This window comes from Primulina tabacum, chromosome 9 (genome assembly GCF_025594145.1).
Source record: "Primulina tabacum isolate GXHZ01 chromosome 9, ASM2559414v2, whole genome shotgun sequence".
In the NCBI taxonomy this organism is placed as follows: Eukaryota; Viridiplantae; Streptophyta; class Magnoliopsida; order Lamiales; family Gesneriaceae; genus Primulina; species Primulina tabacum.
In genome coordinates this window covers 39,452,341-39,470,644 of record NC_134558.1, presented here as the reverse complement: position 1 = coordinate 39,470,644, position 18,304 = coordinate 39,452,341, and the positions used below count along the sequence as shown (strand labels likewise).

General features: G+C 35.9%; 3 protein-coding genes across 3 annotated transcripts; 1 reads left to right on the top strand and 2 right to left on the bottom strand.

The window, feature by feature from the left end:
- The first annotated feature begins 930 nt into the window (after positions 1–930).
- Positions 931–5,807, top strand: LOC142556088 (uncharacterized). Its single transcript, XM_075667333.1, has 5 exons — positions 931–1,368; positions 3,704–3,754; positions 4,303–4,365; positions 4,462–4,530; positions 5,320–5,807. Exons 1-5 carry the CDS (start codon positions 1,030–1,032, stop codon positions 5,578–5,580), a joined length of 783 nt encoding a protein of 260 aa, XP_075523448.1. The 5' UTR covers positions 931–1,029; the 3' UTR covers positions 5,581–5,807.
- A 458-nt stretch (positions 5,808–6,265) lies between these two features.
- On the bottom strand, positions 6,266–9,244 carry LOC142556087 (acetylornithine aminotransferase, chloroplastic/mitochondrial). Its single transcript, XM_075667332.1, has 3 exons — positions 8,726–9,244; positions 7,288–7,719; positions 6,266–6,933 (listed from the first exon to the last, which is right to left on the bottom strand). Exons 1-3 carry the CDS (start codon positions 9,131–9,133, stop codon positions 6,394–6,396), a joined length of 1,380 nt encoding a protein of 459 aa, XP_075523447.1. The 5' UTR covers positions 9,134–9,244; the 3' UTR covers positions 6,266–6,393.
- Positions 9,245–9,379: 135 nt separating this feature from the next.
- On the bottom strand, positions 9,380–13,877 carry LOC142556086 (BRAP2 RING ZnF UBP domain-containing protein 2-like). Its single transcript, XM_075667331.1, has 12 exons — positions 13,532–13,877; positions 12,939–13,054; positions 12,750–12,858; positions 12,531–12,645; positions 12,017–12,114; positions 11,824–11,930; positions 11,460–11,694; positions 11,288–11,341; positions 11,049–11,198; positions 10,828–10,892; positions 10,081–10,135; positions 9,380–9,809 (listed from the first exon to the last, which is right to left on the bottom strand). The coding sequence occupies exons 1-12, from the start codon at positions 13,745–13,747 to the stop codon at positions 9,636–9,638; spliced, it is 1,494 nt and encodes a 497-aa protein (XP_075523446.1). The 5' UTR covers positions 13,748–13,877; the 3' UTR covers positions 9,380–9,635.
- Positions 13,878–18,304: the final 4,427 nt, after the last annotated feature.

Here is an 18,304-nt window from a genome sequence, read left to right as displayed (position 1 = left end):
GGATTTGTAGTACATTCATCTCCTTCATAGATTAATTTTCATGTGATTGTCCCACTTTGGAGCAAAATTACATTGAAGAAATTAAAAATGAAAGTACAAAGTTCCATTAATAATAATAATCAAAGCATGGACTTTTTATATTTTTATTGCCTGTTTTATTAGTAGAACTTTTAGAGTCAAGGGTTACACTTATGAAATGAAAAATATTTTTTGAGGTATATAAAAAGAGAAATGAAGTGTTCTCTTCACCCGCATTTAAATTTTTTTACATCTGTATGTGTTGTTCTTTTAGTCAAGACAAAAACTTGTACGAGACGGTCTCGCGATCGTATTTTGTGAGATATATATCTTATTTGGGTTATCCATCAAAAAGTATTACTTTTTATGCTAAAAGTATTATTTTTTATTGTGAATATCGATAGGGTTGACCCGTCTCATAGATAAAAATTCGATTCATGAGACCGTCTCACAAGAGACCGACTTTTAGTCAATGTACAAAGTCAAAATCTAGGCGTGTTCATATTTTCCATCAGATTTTTTTAATTTCAAATGAAAATCTGTTCCATTTAGAAAATCTATTTTCAACAAAATAGCAAGAGATAATAAAGCTTCATGTATCATAAGTCACAACGAGAGATTAACTACATCAACTTCCATTTGAAAAATCTAGAAGACATAAAACTTCATGAAAATATTAATAGACTAATATATCTCTCATTTCTTAAAAAATCAAACACATTTGTAAAAAATACGATTTATGAAATAAATTAACGCTTTATCCATAAGGAAAAAAAAGATTGGTCTTGGCCACCTGATAATCGTCGGCCCCAACCCACCAAGGAGTTGTCAACAAACAAGCATCTTCACCACACACGCACGCACGCATACATATAAAACACACCTCTCTCTCAATATATATACACACACACACATACACACACATTAAATTTATGTGTAACTTCTCCTTTAGATTTTCTTTGCCACCACATTCCATTTTCACATCTCCCTTTTCTCTCTCTCTAAGCAGTCATGAATCCCGGTGATGATGACTGGGTAAAAGCCGCCATGACCGACGACACCATGGTGGTGGAGCTTCTGGTGCGCCTACACCACGCGTCGTCGACGTCGATACGTCATCTCAAGCCGGCGGAGTTCCCGCTAGAGTGGACGGTGCGTCAACGCAGGTCAAAGCCTGTTTCCGTCAGCAGTACCTCGAAGAAACAGGCTCCCAGGGCCAGCCCCACCACCCCGTTGTCATGGAGTGGTGCCACATCCTACAGCGGAGGATGTGGTGGCGCAACCTCTCTCGAGGGATGTCTGGAAGAGTCCAGCCGACCATCTAAACCCTCTACCTCCGCGAGATCTAAGGTTTGTACACACAAAAAATTTACACATGCAGCATACATGTACTCTGTTTCGTGTTTAAGTATTTACTCACGTACGCGTGTTCTTCTACGGAGTGAAAAGTCGATTCCAGGCGTCGTCCGCCGGCGGAACTGTTATGGTTGGAGGAGATTGTCTTTTTCTCCAAGTCTTTCACAGAGCCTCGTGTCAGTTGTCAATCCATGATCTGCTATTAATTGACGAAAATACCCCTGCGTATCGTTCGTATTTACTGCCACGCTGACGCAGGCAGAAGCCATATTCAGCCATTCCAAACCTTCCTTTTTGTCTTCTGTTCTCCACCTGCTTCCCGTTTTTGTCACTTTCCAATAAAACCCTCCTCCGCAGCGGGCGTGCTCCCGGGACAGTTTCAGTCTCGCGGAATCTGCTCCGGACCGATTGACCGAAATGCCCCCTTCACGTTTCCATCCCACCACTTCCCTTTATTAATAACGTTAATATCAATATTAATATTATTTATATGCAGTAATTTTTGGAATTTAACGCACGTAAACAAATCTATAATTTACTAATATTTTGCTATTTATGATGATATATTTATCGATTTATGGTATATAAGACGAAATATATGGTCTGATCGTTTCACTTTAATTTTTTAGCTGAGCAATCAGCAGCCCATCTTCCCATTAATAATATGCGCCTTATTTAATCTTCCGTTGACAGAAATCACCCTTCCTCCGAAGGGCATTCGCTTCGTTTCATTTTCATATTGGAAAGTTTCTAGCCTCGCTCTGATCCGATACCCAAACAGTGGATCTAAGAATTTGTGGATTCAGTATATATATATATATAGATTAGGCTTTAAGTCAAACTTTGTTCATAAACCCTAATTGTTGGACCATAAATTTCTAATTTCTGAGCTTACTGCCCAAGAAAACAGAACAAAGAATAATATGTGGAAGGTGGGTTTTTTATTTAATTATTTTAATAGTATTATAATTTGACTCGGAAGGTTTTTTGAGTATAGGGATCAATTGATGAGGGGGTATGGTGCCCTGTTTAAGCGGTGGTGGGGACATAGGTCTGCGTTTTGTTTGGTGGAGTGTTGTGAGTGGTTGAACTCTTTATTTTTAAAGATAAAGAAATTCAAGTCTCGTTCGTATTAAATTAGGGGATAAATCCAAAGGTATATATCCAGTCTAGTTATTATGTATGTATGTATTTATGTATCTATATATCTATCTGTTTATGCTTGTCTTTATCATCTAACCATCATATGCCACGTGTGCACAACTCGAAGCGAAAAATCCAAGGCACCGCTCAAATGTAAATGAAATAAAAAAGGACTCGTCGCTTCAAAAAGAAAGAAAAAATACTTGTTCTAAACAGGCTTGGAAAAGAGGAAAAAAAAGACTTCTTGTAAGCATTTGGTCAACATGGGAATTTAATCTAGAGGATGATTCGTTTTTTTTACTGGTTCAATTTCAATAATTATATTATATTATATATGTGATTTAAAATTTTGTTTCGTTTTAGGAGATACGAACGAGTGTCTTTACTTTTTAAGGCTTCCCGATATGGATTGACTGTAAATGCGTTTGATTGTGTATTAAGTCGCATCAAGCTAAATACTTAGGCCTAGCAGTGTAGATTTTAGGTATATGTATGGACAAAGTGGAGCGAATAGGATTTGGAAGTTAGAATTGGACAGGTTTTGCTCAACCATACATTTTCCAGTAAGGAATACGGGTTGAGTCGTTTTTCTTGGATTTTCCGATGCAGTCATAGATTAAGATATTACTTTTAAATTATCTGAGAAGGGTTGATTATGGTGGGCTATTTCTCTTTTCGCCTGTTTGATATGTATCTTTTTTTTTAGTTCCTGGAAACTAGATATTTCTTCAAATAAAGGTTAGTTGTATATGAATGTTCTTGGATAATAGAATGAGTTGAAGATGATTTGATGCAAAACGTGTGAAAAAGTGCTTGGTGCGGGTTTAGCTCTGTAGTCGGAGGGGGGTCCACTTTTTGTCACCAAACTATGGGTTGTAAGCTGCTAATGGATTGCCAAATCAACGTCTTCAACAGTTCAACTAACTTTGAGTTCCTAGATTAATTTGCATTTCCACGTCTTTGTTTTATCCCTGTACTTTATTTGGGGCTAGATCAGTTTCCTCGTCTCAAGAAATGAGGGCAATTCATCTTTCAAAACGTATCTATATCTGTTCAAGACATCTTTTTCTAAATATTCTTGGTACATATCAGGAACATCTCTTTCTATTACACTTCACCATGGTTAAAATAGCTCTACAAACTGGACATACACTGAATCACTCGCGGATTGTGTTTTATCTTACAGGCTAATGGTGACGGTGAGAAATCCTCCTTCAAGAGGTCACGAAAAAAGAAGGTGAATCTATTTGGTTATTAAGCTTGCTTAGATTTTATGTCGAGAAATGCTTTGGTAGCTCAAACATTCAATATAACCGATGCAGTTACTAAGTCGTAAGAAACAATAGTTGCTGTTTTAGAGTTTCTTTAATCATTGACTACCGTCGTGATTTTTTTGGACGTCATGTACTCTAGAAATACCTGTATATGTACTCTAGTAATACCTGTATGATGCTGATTACAAAGGTGAATTATTCCATCTTTGACAAAAATAACTGAGTTGGTGATGTCAGTTCCGGAGCTGAAAAGAACGTCTTGTCTTGTGTAATTAGTCATGATCTTGATTCAGCTTTTAGGAACCGGGATTTCTTTGTCTAAGTGAAGTTTACATGTCGACTGAAAGCTGGAACATAGCTTATGCATGCAAAAGTGATTCTTTAATAGTTCTTAAAAAAAGAAAAAATGTGGTACTCTTTAATATTTGAGAAAGTGGTGAATAACAAAAGAAGCAGCATTAACCTTCAGGAGTTGACTTACAATTTTACTGTATATGGTGTTTATGTGCAGACATTGGTTGAGCTCAAAGAAGAGGAAAACTTACTTGTTAAAGAAAGGAGGGAGTTGGAAAGAGTACAATACCTATTTTTGTCGCTTTTATGCCCCAACATAAATTTTATGCGCATTCAAAACTAAAAATATTGAAGCACAAACCCTCTTACTATTCAGGATATAGCATCCTTGCGCCTAAGATTGGAAAAACAATGGGCTACAAATGAAAGCTTGAAGAGGACGAAGGTGCAATTGCCTGAAATCCCTCATTTTTCCAATTATTATGTTTATTCCATTTGGTTTTTTTCTTATCAATGCTCCATTTGGTTCAGAAACTAGACTTTTGTCAAAACTACTTCATGTAAATGATGTGATGTACTTTCTTTTCATGAATATTTATAGATATTTATATGGTATTATATTGTACAGACAGTGGATGTGATCTAAGTAGATAATGCATGGTGGTCGGGATATGCACTGGAAATTTAGTAGCGACTTTTTAGAAATATGCCTAGGTTTTGGCAGTGGTCTTCTCCTGAAGTATACTTGGATAAAGTACTTCAATTTGCATAAATATACATCTGATATGAGACATTTTTTAAAATCTACCTGTAAAGTTGCTAAATCATGTAAAATTCCAAATTGGTTCAATATATAGCCTTTACACTGTTTTTTCCTGATGTGTGGAAGATTTGAAGTGTAAGTTGCATAAATAGCTAAGCTCTGAATGCTTCATTTCTTGTGCTTCTCTGTCATTTCCATATCTTGGTGTTGTAATATTATTATGCTTGTTGAATATCACTTTAGAACTCCCAATTTTGGTATGGTTGTCTCAATTTCAATGATTATATTCATTCCCATACTTTTCTGCTATCTCTAGTTGTACATAAAGCTTATGCTATAGGTAATCATCAGGGTGTCTTGCAAAAGGTTTTATCACCGGAAAGCTATGACGACTGCTTAGCATAAACATAAAAAAATTTGGTCCTTTGTTTCCTTCCCTCATTTCTCATCTTGGAACAATCTTTTTCACAGATTGAACTGCAACTCCGTAATGATAGAGGAATGACATCCGTAACCAAGGGAATGATTTCAGTTCAACTTCAGCAAAAGAAAACAGCTTTCGATTCCATCCCTGCTATGGTAGCAGCACCAATCTTAAACAGCGATGCTATTCTTCATACCGCTCTAAAACAGAAGGAAATTGCTGCACTTAATCCTAAATTTCTGGTTCCTGACCTGAACATGCCGTTTGAGGAAGATCACAACCTAGAAGTTGCTTGTGAGGTGAGCTAGAATAAATAAGCGAAATAACAAATATAACGACAGAATCCCAATATGGAACAAGGGCTAACCTTGATTTAGAACGAAACAAGCTGTTAACTATCTGATAAGAGTCCATTACATGTTACAACATGAAAGTACTGCCTGTAGTTAGGATATATTCTTTTTATTTAGTTACGAAGGAAAGTTCCAGGGAATTATCAAATGAATCAACTGTCAAATGACGTCATATTATTTTCTTCAATGTCTACTTTCCTTTCTGGAAATGTTTCTAGGCTAGATGTAGATTGTTTCCCTTTTTAGATAATGCTTCGTGAATGCGTCAATCTGTGAATCAACCGAGCGTTGCCCTGTGCATCTTCTTGATGGTATCTAGATTTAAAATTTGTTAATCCAAAGCGTGTTATTTGGCAACTAGAACAAGAGTAATTAGGCATTGGAATCTCTGCGGCAATCAGTAAGTATACGCAAAAAATATCGCAGAGAGGCTTTTGGTATTTTCAAAATTTTTAACTTCGGAAATGATGAACACAAACTGCCAAATGATTGGGATGTCAGCATGTAAACTAACTGGACTTGCTCCAAGAAGTTATATGTACACGCTCTACACTTTGAATAAAAAAATTTGACACATTCGAGAAACGGGGCCAATGTAAGGTACCTAATGGCCATTTTAGGACATAATTTTTTTTTAAAAAAAACACAGATTAAATTTGACCATCATCTTTTTACAACTGAAAGAAACGCAAATAACACTTTTACATCAATTCTTTGATATACCAAATACCACGTAAACTCTCAAATTCCAGTGAGACACGTTAGAAACTAAGGATTAACAGGCTGATCGAGCACAGGCATACATCTGACCAAGATCTCAATAGCTTGATCAAGTTCCTGCTTCGTGATAATTAATGGCGGGACCATCCTAACCACATTTCCTTTCCCTGCAGTCAGGACAAGGAGTCCCGATTGTTGACATGCATCGACCAAAGGGGATGCAGATACATCAAGTTCCATACCCACGATGAGACCTAAACCTCTTATTTCTTTCACGAGTGAGTTTTTTCCCAACTTTTGGATTAACGAATCTTTAAAATACTTGCCTTTATCCCGGACACTAGATAAAAAGCTAGGATTTGATATTTTGTCCAGCACTGTAATTGCAGCAGTACAAACAAGCGGGCTACCAGCAAATGTGCTACCATGGTCACCGTGGTTTATAGCTGCAGCAACTTTTTCGGTCATCAGAACTGCGCCAATGGGAAGACCTCCAGCAAGAGGCTTGGCAAGGGTCATTATGTCTGGGTATACGCCATAAGTTTCGTGTGCCCAGAGATACCCCGTTCGGCCTAAGCCACATTGTACCTGCAAGCATTAACACAACATGAGCCAGGACATACTAACGGTCGTTCATTGTGAGTATACTTCAAGATCACTTTTTTTCATGACCCACGCCATATTTCCTACTTTAATGCCGGACAATATCATATAGAGTATCTGAGACACACGAATAAACGCTGATATAAAAACAATTTTAAAAAATGAATTGTTTTCTACTCCCTATATGTATTTTGCTCTCATGTTCTATTCAGGCAACTGAAAAACACGGTGACAACAACACAACTACATCTTAATTCAAACAAATAAATGGTCACAAGAATGTATTATTGAGGTTAATCAAGCAGGGGTGATGATAAATCTTTAAAATTAATCTTTTACCTCATCAAATACAAGAAGGCACCCAACATTATCACAAGCCACACGGAGTGACGAGATAAATTCCTTTGTTGCGCTATGTATACCGCCTTCTCCTTGAAGTGGTTCCACAAACACTGCAGCGATCTTTCCACTTTGAATTGCTTCTGTAGCTGCTTGAATATCACCATATTCCAAGAAAGTGACTCCAGGCATAACTGGTTCAAACGGAGTTCGATAATGCTCTTTGCTTGTCAATGCAAGAGCACCCATTGTTCTTCCATGGAAGCAATTTGTGAAGGCAATAAACCCTGTCGGTGGTTCCTTATCATGACGCGGAGCTTTTTGAAATTTTCTAGCAAACTTAACTGCAGCTTCATTAGCTTCAGTTCCAGAATTGCAGAAGAAGACTCGATCGGCAAAAGAGCCGGAAACCAAACGTTTCGCAAGTTCTATCTGAAGTAACAAGCCATCAGTTTAACATTTTTGTAACAAATAAAAAGTAATAGAAACAAACTAATAACTCCGACATATCAAAATACATTATGCCATCAATTAACCAATCATCTTCCTATTTGCACAAAATTTGTAGATGCGGGTGTGCAAGGGATAAGTGCACAGATTTGAATGAAAAATAATGAAAATTTAAATTCTAAGAATACAAATGGCAGGAACCAAATTTGATTGTAAGTTCTAATATTCTAAGAAAATAATATCCCAAAAACGAAGAGAAATAATGGAAATAACACTTTGAGAGATACCTGACATGATTACGTACAAATCAGTAAGAATTCACAAGACATAAAAATTATAATAAAACTTGCTGAAATGTGAAATGAAGATGCCCTAAAATACTTAGAAATCTAATAAAAAGACTTGAATACATGAGTATGAAAATTCAAATTTTGCGGAGAGTTTTTCAAATGTTTGGATGTTGAGTTGTGTATCCTCTGTATGTCAATTCTTTTTTGTTTCAACTTCCGGGGAGTTTCTCCACTTTCTGTCACTATCCACACCTCCTCTCACGATCTTCTCCACGGAACTACTCGCTACCAGACCCATTCAAATGATTTTGAATAATTAATGGTTTTCCTATCATATCGGCTTATACATCTTCTCGGACTTGGCTTGCATAATTTTAGGTCAAACACTTCCTCAAAGTAATAGTTGTAAAAAGTTCATCATCATTAAAAAAAGGTAATCTTTGTATTCAAATGCATTTATCCTTTTATCCTCCCAACTTTATTATATTATATAAATCAAAAGGGGAAAGAGTATAAAATGACATTTTGCTTTCAGAAAATTTTGGATACAAACTGCATAAGACTTGATATGTTTACATTTGGATAGTTTCAATCGAAAGTAAATTCTACAGCACAAAGTCAATTTTTTCCAAGAAATAAAGCAGCCCGTTATCTCAGAATGAAACACTAAACAAAAAACACCGGGAAAAAAACATTACCTGTGGTTCAGAGTAATAATTATTGCTGACATGAGTTAGAATAGAAGCTTGCCGCGTGACCACAGCCACCCAATCCGGGTCCCCATGACCGAGGGCATTCACGGCAATCCCAGAAGTTAAGTCTAGATACTCTCGTCCCTCAACATCGTACAGTTTACACCCTTTACCACTTGACAACACCAGTTTCGCCCTAGCATATGTCCCCACGATAAATTTCTTATCTTCGGCAATTATTTCTGCACTCTTGTTCGCTTGGATCAATGGATTTGGATTGAAATCGGGTGTTCGCAAGTCCACGTTAAGGCATGCTGATGGCGGCGAGTGATAATTGGAGGGCCGAAGGGGTAGTGAAATGCGGAGGGAAAGCGAACGTGAAGAGTTGGGGGACAGCAAAGACGTGAAGTTCATTTTTTGCTCGGTAGGAGCGGCGCTGCCGTGTGAGGAGGAGTTTCGAAGGGGGCTTGTAGTGGAATGGAGGTTTCGGTTGTCAAGTGGCTTCGGTGGCTTCGGTGTTTAATTTTTTTGTTTATTAAATTAAATTTATATATATTATATCTTATTTTATTTTTTTAATAAATTTATGTGTTGTTTTTCTAGCATGTGATACGTGTCTATATCTATACATTAAAATTTAATAGTGATTATTTTTAAATATACTGAATTTTTATATAAAATTTAATTATGTTTAGAATAATAATTTAATCTTTATTTCGTTATACTTTACTTTTTATTAAATAAAAATATTATGTGGAGAGCTAGGTTGAGAAAGAAATTTGATATACTCGGCAAAAAGGACGCGTGTGTCTATTCGGGCATCACCAATGTCTCCCCCACAGTTGTGAACAAAAAACTTCAATTATTCAACAATTGCATGGTCCCTGAAAGTTCGAAAACTATAAGCAGCCTCCGTTTATTTATCCCTTGCTTTTCCCCGGGCAGTCGTTTTTGTGGCTTCTTTGGTGGACGACTCTATAGGTCCGGGCACAATTTCATCCTTGAGCACAGTTGAAGTTGTTGGATTTTGTTCTGTATTCTTTTGCTCTTTCACGTTCGCAGCCTCGAGGGATTCCATCAAAGTTCTTAGCTGCACATACTTGTAAGAATCGATTACTCCATACATAGTACAGCAGCAGAGTTTGCAGATTTTCTTGGGTATAATCCTTTACAAAATTTTACGCTGACAAAAACTTGTAAACCATGAAACACATGGCCAAAGCCCATTTCAATGTAACATTACCACAAAATATAGCAGAGTTGTTTTTTTTTTGGGAAAATAAATATAGCAAAAAAAATTTAAATGCAGGCCATAGGGGGGGGAAAAGCTCAGTTGGGTAAGAAAATCTATTTGGCATTACCTGTTCTTCCAACTCCTCAATTTTTTTATCCTTGAGTTTTAGAAGTTTCTTCTCCCTAGCATAGAGAAAAGATCGAAACCTCAGAAAAAGCTAAAAATAAACAAATTTACGCCAGTCATCATACAACAGGACTTAATCCTAAACCAAGATTCGACTACACAAATATATCATGTATTCGGATAAGAAATGAGCATATTACAAAATTTTGGAATAGAACAATTGAAGCTTTTGACGTAGTTGGATTCTCAAAATGGTGCGAACACCTTAAACGTAAAGTCGTAAATACTAAACTGTTTGCACTGCACCACTTCGTTAAAGGTCAGTTTTGCAAAATACGTGCATTAAATTAATTTGTTCCACGGAAAAAAATTACTGTCACGACACTAATGGAACGAGAACATATAACATCAAGCGCAAAACACACCTGGCACAAACCCTTCGAATTGAAGAAAAAAAAAGAGTTAAAAGAGGAGGTTTTAGATCAGCCATGTAACTATGTATAATAATAATAGATCTCTTGCTGGTAGCTCAATTTAGAGATGTTACTAAGGAAAGCAGAGCAAACAATTAAAGCACCACAGACGTAGAAGTAAAAATTAGCAATTTTTAAGATAAAGGGAGTCTACATTTTCATACAGGGATTATGCTGGACCTTACAAATCCAGCTGAATTGCTGGGACGTGAAAATATAAATATATCAACATAGGTACATTTTGTTTGTCCATATCCCTCGCTGAAGAGTATTACCTTTCTTCGATATTATCTCTCTTTGATTCCCATATGCTCTGGTTCCTCAAAAGATTGTCATTGATCTACAAAAGTAAATATGACGAAGTTTCAAAACATAGTAAAATAACTCATGTTAGACCATATCTTCTTTACACTTTTCAATCCAATTTGGACAGCGATGTGACAATGCTACTAAATTAACATGTGAAAATCTAGAGAAAATTCAAAAAGTTAGTCACATCTTCGAGAAATTTCTTTTCTTCAGAGAATTTGTCTAGCTTGGCCTGTAGTTTCAGCAACTTTGGATTTTGACTCAAAGCTTTCTCGACAGCAGCAGAAGATTCTCTTTCGGTGTCTTCTTCAACTTCTTGTAGTAAAGACTCAAAATACTGTATCCAAATTCCAAAGTAGAGAATACTTACATAATAAACAAAGATACCATCAACATTAGATGATGATAATAGACAGAGGAACTAACATTTTTCTGATTTTCAAGCTGAGAAGTAAGAAGCTCGTTGTACTCGTTAACTATCTGCAAGGAAGAAATTTCAAAATCATGAATGAAGAAAAAATACAACTATGAGGATTAATTAGGGATCAAAAACATGTGCTGGTGAGAGGAAAAAAAACATAGTCAGTTAAAAATGTACAGATTCAACTTCGCTGTCTGCAACAGTGTCACCATATCCAATACAATCACCACATCCATCATCTTTATGTGTGCAATGGCTGTTTAGCTCAACCAACTTTCCATCAGTTTTAGATTGGATCAAACGATGAACATAGTTGTCTCCGACATAGTCCCACACCCTTTGAGTTTCAAGTTCAAGGGAATAGCAATGCTGTGTTTCTTTCCAATGGTTAACAGCATGTCCATCCTTGTTTCTATACCCCAAATAACATAATTAGAAACCAATAAAAAATTCCTCTGTTTTAGGAATCATCACTCCACAATAATTCCAGATGAATCAGAAATTATTATGTAACTCAGATTGGGCAGACCAGATGTTTTACCTCCCACAACCTACAAAACCACAAATGACGCACATCCAGAGGTTGTCTGTAGTTTGACAAACATAACAAATTGATTTCTCAGGCTGTTGCTGGCAGTAACGACATACCTAGGTAATCAACATCATTAGTAAAGTACCTAGGGTAGCCTTCATCATACATGAAATAATTCCAAGAGTGGTGAAATAATACCTACCGGGCAGGAAGAATCGGTCCATCTAGAAATACAAGAGCAGTGAAAGGAGTGATTGCAGATAGTAGTAAGAATTCCACCTGAATGTTGGTCTAATTTCTCTGCAATAGGCAACTAATTTGGAAAATATCAGCAGTTCAATTTTTTCCTTGGAACTGTAGAATAATACTATCAGTATTACACAGTGAAAGATATAGAACAGAAGACTAAGAAAGCTCAAATACTTGTAATTGTAAGCCGATTCGTAACAAAGATCAACAGCTTATCAACTCATTTTTGAGTAACCTATATTTTTGTTGTTATCGTGCAAAATTATACTTGAGTTGATGGTAGCAACAATTTTGTTTCAGCTATAACGACCAAAGTTCCAGCAACAATTATAACACTACCACAAGCTTTGGTGATTGCAAAAGCCAAAAAAGCAATAACCTCTGCATAACATAAGCTGCATATTTCTTACGTTACAAAAGTTAGTCAAGCACAGAACGTATTACAACTGACATCTAATATGCAGTACCAAGACAAACCGCACAAGATGGCTGCTCTCCAGAGCTTCCGGTGGAAGGCTGTGAGTGCTCAATAGATCCAGTATACTGTATATCAGCGGTAAAAAACACGCGGCAGGTCTCCTCCTGTGTTCAGAATGAAGCATATATAGAGTAATAAATAAGAAGTGCATTCCTGCATAAAAGTTTTAGTAATTCAGAAAGAAAATAACCAGACAAGGAAAAAATACCTCAAGTGATGAAAAGCATTTGCCATTGAAATGTTTGTAAAAAGAATCGGCTGAATTCTGATAATCGAGTCTGATTAAAATACTGTAGCGATCCTCCAACCCCTCGGTCCTAAACTTTCATGTGTAAGAAAAATCATTTCTACACAGTGGAATATTAAACTAGCTGCTACAAAGTTCTTGTATATCGACCTGACGATTCGCATTTCCAACATGTGCTGAATGAATGAACCACAGAACTTACAAAAGTCTGAATACGTCATGTGATTAGGCACCCCTAGAACGCAAATAAGCGGCTTCCGATCATCCTAAAACACACACAAAAAAAACAAGAAGAAAAGCTGAACGCTTGGGAGAGTCATTGTATTTAGCAGTCTAAACAAAATTAAAGAATCAATCAAACAAACATATATATTCTAGTCGTGTTTACACGTATCCAATGTATGTTATGCAAGTTACCGATCATTTTCGGTCATATGATATATAATCTTAATTTTTTTATAAAAAAATTGAAACCTTTTTTTCGAGAACGTGCAGATGCAGATCACATGTAAAGGTACCAGCAGCAATAAAAACGGTTATATTAACGCAAGTATCTTCGGCTTCTTGAATACACGTAATATTCAAGAAAAGAAACCGAATCGCTTATTTATATGGATAGAAAAACTAAATCGCTCAGCACAGAGGAAGAAAAAATCAGGTTCGAATATATCATCTACAGATTTCTTAACTACTATTACAGAGCGGTAATTCAATGAAATAACGATCAAGTCAAATTATTTTACAGGAAGACGGAAAGAGGATGGAGCGGCGGCGTCGCGGTACAGATGCATGAGGCCTCTGGTTTCTTCGATTCTAGGGTTTCCAGAAGAAAAATGGATTTCCGACGGCGCATGAGATGGCGAGGATACGTCTACAGAAGGACTTACGGCGGTTTTAGACCAGAACAAATCCTCCGCCGAGGCAGCGGCGCTCCCACTAGTTGAAGTCTCTTCCAACATTGTTGAATGTGGTTGAAGTGCTACGCAAATCTCTAGTTTCTCTTGTGCAAAGACCTGAGCAAGTATTTATATGGTTTTACACCGTCGCTTCGATCCCGTAGGAAAGGAGTTCGAAGTCTGGTTAACTAACTCACGAGTATTTTGAAAATTCCAAATTTTCTAATTATTCTTCCTCGTTATTAATATTTAATTAATAATCAATATCTCCTGTTTAATTGTAAATTAATGGTCCATTTACATAATCAATGAAATATATTTTTTATTTATTTAATAAAATGAATGAATAAAATAATTTATTTTATTAAAAAAATACTTATGAATTAACTAATTAATTTCGTACGAGTATATATATTAAATTAAAGAATATCCCGAAATTTTAACGTGTTTTCCTATCCTAACGTCATTTGTAAATTTGTTTGAAATTTGGCATAGCTCTATCCAATTGTCTGTCGATCGATGATAGAGTTGCTCGGGTGTATTAAGATTCAGAGTCGTGGAACGCTGGCCAATGTATCGAAACCAGCAAATCGCCGCCTCTAGTTTCACCAGCACAAGCATTATCGTCGCACGTGTCAAGCTATATATACATGTCCCACCCCAAAAAAAGAGCCATCATTCCGTGAGGAACACGCGCAGCCCACCAGTTTTTTCCACGGAACACGTCGCAATAACGCGCTGTTGGAGACGTGAGAATCCTAAACCGATTATTTCACAAGACCATACTTTTGTTGTGGGTGCCCACAGGAAACCAAACCCCTTACAAATCCTTAACCAACTGCAAAGGAATCTCCCTATAACGCGTAATATTTACGTAACTGCCATCTCCTCCTCCTGCTATAAATGTGTCCCTTGATACAAACATTCTCTAGTTTCTACAATCGAAAAGTCGTAATCAATGGCATCGTCTGCGAAATCAAGGACCTCTCACGGTACAACACTCCACAGCCACTTCCACCGATCCCTTTCGCCCAACCGCTTCTGCTCCTCCTCCATCTCCGGATACAATTTCGTTTCCCGACCCTCTCCAGTCCTCGCCCGCTCCACCAGCCCCACCCGGATCAGTCTCGGCCGATCAGATTCCCCAACTGTTCGATTTCCCACCTCCAACCACCGCCAGCACAACCAGAAGTCGAACCCCAGACCGCTAGGTTCAGCTCCGAGGAAGACGTGTGCGTGCTCTCCTACGACGCATCCTGGATCCTTCAGGTGCAGTTCACACAAGAAAAGCCTTTCCCCGGGGCATGTCAATTACCAGACACATTCGTATCGGTCCACTAATCATCAATTGAATATGCGGAGATCTGCGATGACGAATTCCTTGGTTCGAATCGGAACCGTTGAAGGCGATTTGGTAAAGAGAGCTCTGGCATCTTTGATTCGTCCGTCCTCGCATAGTCAGCGCCGCCGAGAGAATTTCAAGCCGCGGCCGAGCCGGTTATCCATACTGTCTAGGAACGAAGAATCTTGAAGCGTGAAGGTTTCGGAGTTCTGTACAGTTCTGAGTGAGTACGAACTCAGTGGGTTGACTCGCTGAGTGGAATATAGAGTTCTGCGTTTTAGTGAAGGGCTCGCATTATTATTTTCTTTTTACGGTACGAGGAATTAATTTTTTTTATTGTAAATATAAATATTTCTGGGAGTTTTTGTTTTAATTCCTTTTTTTGTGGGGTAAAAATCCGTGTGAGACAGTCTATGATTGATTGTGTTTATCTCTATTTAGATGGTAAATTTTGATTGTCATTTTGATTTTCTAGATTGACAAAAAATTTGACTCCTTAAATTGCACGACTGGGTATTAGTATATTCTTCTGCTTGTAAGATATTTTTTACTCAGTTTTACGGAAATATGGTTAGTATATTTAATGATCTTATTTAGATCGTATTTGAAATTTTATATTATGCTTCAGTTTTTGGAATTTGGGTTTTAAAGATGACCATTATAATAATAACTATTAAGGGTTTTATTTAGATTCAATCAGATTTTTTCTTTTAAGGTTTGATTTTTGTGGTTTGGATTTTATAGTCCAACTCGATTACGAATGCCCTGTGTGGTAACTACAGGGGTGTCAAAATGTGACAGATCCGTCAACCCGACACGAGTCAACACGAAAAAAATCAGGTTCGGGTTGGTTTCGGGTTGGGTTGATTCGGGTTAGTGCCATGTTAGGTGGGTTTCGGGTTGGGTAGAGTTTTTTTTGAAAATATTACCTATATTTTTATATATTTTATACTTGAACAAAATTTATTGTATATTTATATGACAAAATTTCATCATTTAATATTTATTTTACATATTTTTATTTTTTTAACAATTTTTTATTTGATTTAGTAAATATACTTTTAATTTTCTACGATTAAATTTTCAAATTTAAATCGAAAATTTTGTTATTATGGGTTTAAATTAAAATATTATTTTTATTTTTTTGAATTTTTTTAAAAAAAAATTTTAAAAATAAATAAAATTCGGGTTAGGCGGGTTAGACGGGTTGAGTCGGGTTATACGGGTTAGTGTTCGAGTTGGGGGTTTTCAAGTTATTCCGGGTACGGGTTGAAAAAAAAATAAAAAAATTTCGCGGATTGACTCGAAACCCGACCCAACCCACCCGATTGACACCCCTAGGTAACTAGAGGGGATTTTATTTATATTAATTTGATCTTTTCTATTACGGTTTGGTTATTGAGTAGGTTTTTGGTGAGACGGTCTCACGAATCTTTATCTGTGAGACGGGTCAACTTTATCAATATTCACAATAAAAAGAAATATTTTTAAAATAAAAAGTAATCTTTTTCATTGATGACCCAAATAAGAGATTTGTCTCATAAAATATGACCCGTGAAATCGTCTTACACAAGTTTTTGTTTTAGTTATTTTTTCATTCAATTCAAAAATCAATACCAATTACAGAACTCAAAAAAAAAAAGTTACAATGATATATCAGCTCAGTTGGAGAGCAAAAACATATAATAAAGGTTCGTACGAGATTATCTCATAAAAGATCGATCTCATATCTCATTCGGTTCGTGATAAAATATTGTTTATGTATAACAAATATTATTTGTCATATAACCGGTTCAATAGACAGTGGTGGTGTTGATTTATCATATTGTGTTATTGGTTTATTTCCATATAGTGTCAATTTTCTTCTTCACCGTAAATTTGTGTCCTTTTAATAGGGTTTGAGTTGGAGAAGAAATCCCTACAAATTTATGTCAGATATGCTACAAGTCATCGTCAACATAAAACTACATTTCGTATATATAGAGTATCTACTACATGGAGATTTTATACATATTTGTGTATATATAGAGTTGTTTATATACTACATGGAGATTTGATACATATTTGTTAAAACGAACTAGCTCTCTCTGATGTTTATTGTTGTCTTTTGTGTTCATTGCAAAAAGTGTCACCACGTGAAAATAACTAATATGGAAGAGGACGAGGATCCTAGCGAGCCCTGTATCCGTCACTAGTCGTGATAAAGATATGCATTGTGTCTCCTCTTTAACCGTCTAAGGTGAGTTGGTTTCAGAGTCTATTTTGTGTTTTATATTTATGTGTATTTAGAATTGTGATATTAATTGAAATTTTGTGAAGTCAGAGATTAAGAGAAATTGAAAGTTTGAAAATTCTAGATTTTTGTGTGAATTAGTTGCTGGAAATTTCTATTCTTGTTTGAAATTGGTCTTCTATACAAGTATGAATTCTACTACCATGGAAAAAAAGAAAAAGGTGAATAATATAGGTTGAAATGGTTAGAATTATGAGTTATCCTAATATGATCAGTAATGATTAGTGGATGATGTATCTGATCCAGATTTATTGGTATTTACGGATAGGCTATTATCGATGGTATGTGATTATTGATCGCAAGAAATATGAAATATTGTGAATTGTTTTATTTTCGTAAGTTATTTGGTTTTCAATTCGTTCAGATTTTATGGTTGATAATTCTCAATAATATTGTTTACTAATATTGTTTACTTTTGATTAAATTTCTACATTTTGATGATTGTGAAAATATTGGGTGTTAGTTCATCTTTTTATGAGATTGTTTTTTAGGTACGAGCATGAAATAAAAAGTGAAGTAAAACCTTTTGTATTTTTAAAATAGTCGTTAATGAAAAACTATTACGTTTTATACTAAGAGTATTACTTTTGATTGTGAATATCGGTAGGGTTGACCCGTCTCACAAATAAAGATTCGTGAGACCGTCTCACTCACAAATAAAGATTCGTGAGACCGTCTCACAAGAGACCTACTCTTAGAAATACTATTTTTCCTTGTCTATCATATTAAATTTTTATATGCTAGCTTTTGGTTGGTCACTAGTCCAAATTCCTAAATATTCACCACGGCCCTAACCAATATTTGTTCAAATGTTTAACAATTAAATTAAGTTTTAACAACTGTTTTTTTTCATTATTTGTTGAATATTATCAGATCTAGCCAATTATCAATTGTCAATAATAATAAAAAAAAATATAAAAAATCGACTGATTGAATTTGCTATATCCTTGTTCATAAATGCTCTCGACCAACTATAGAACGAAGA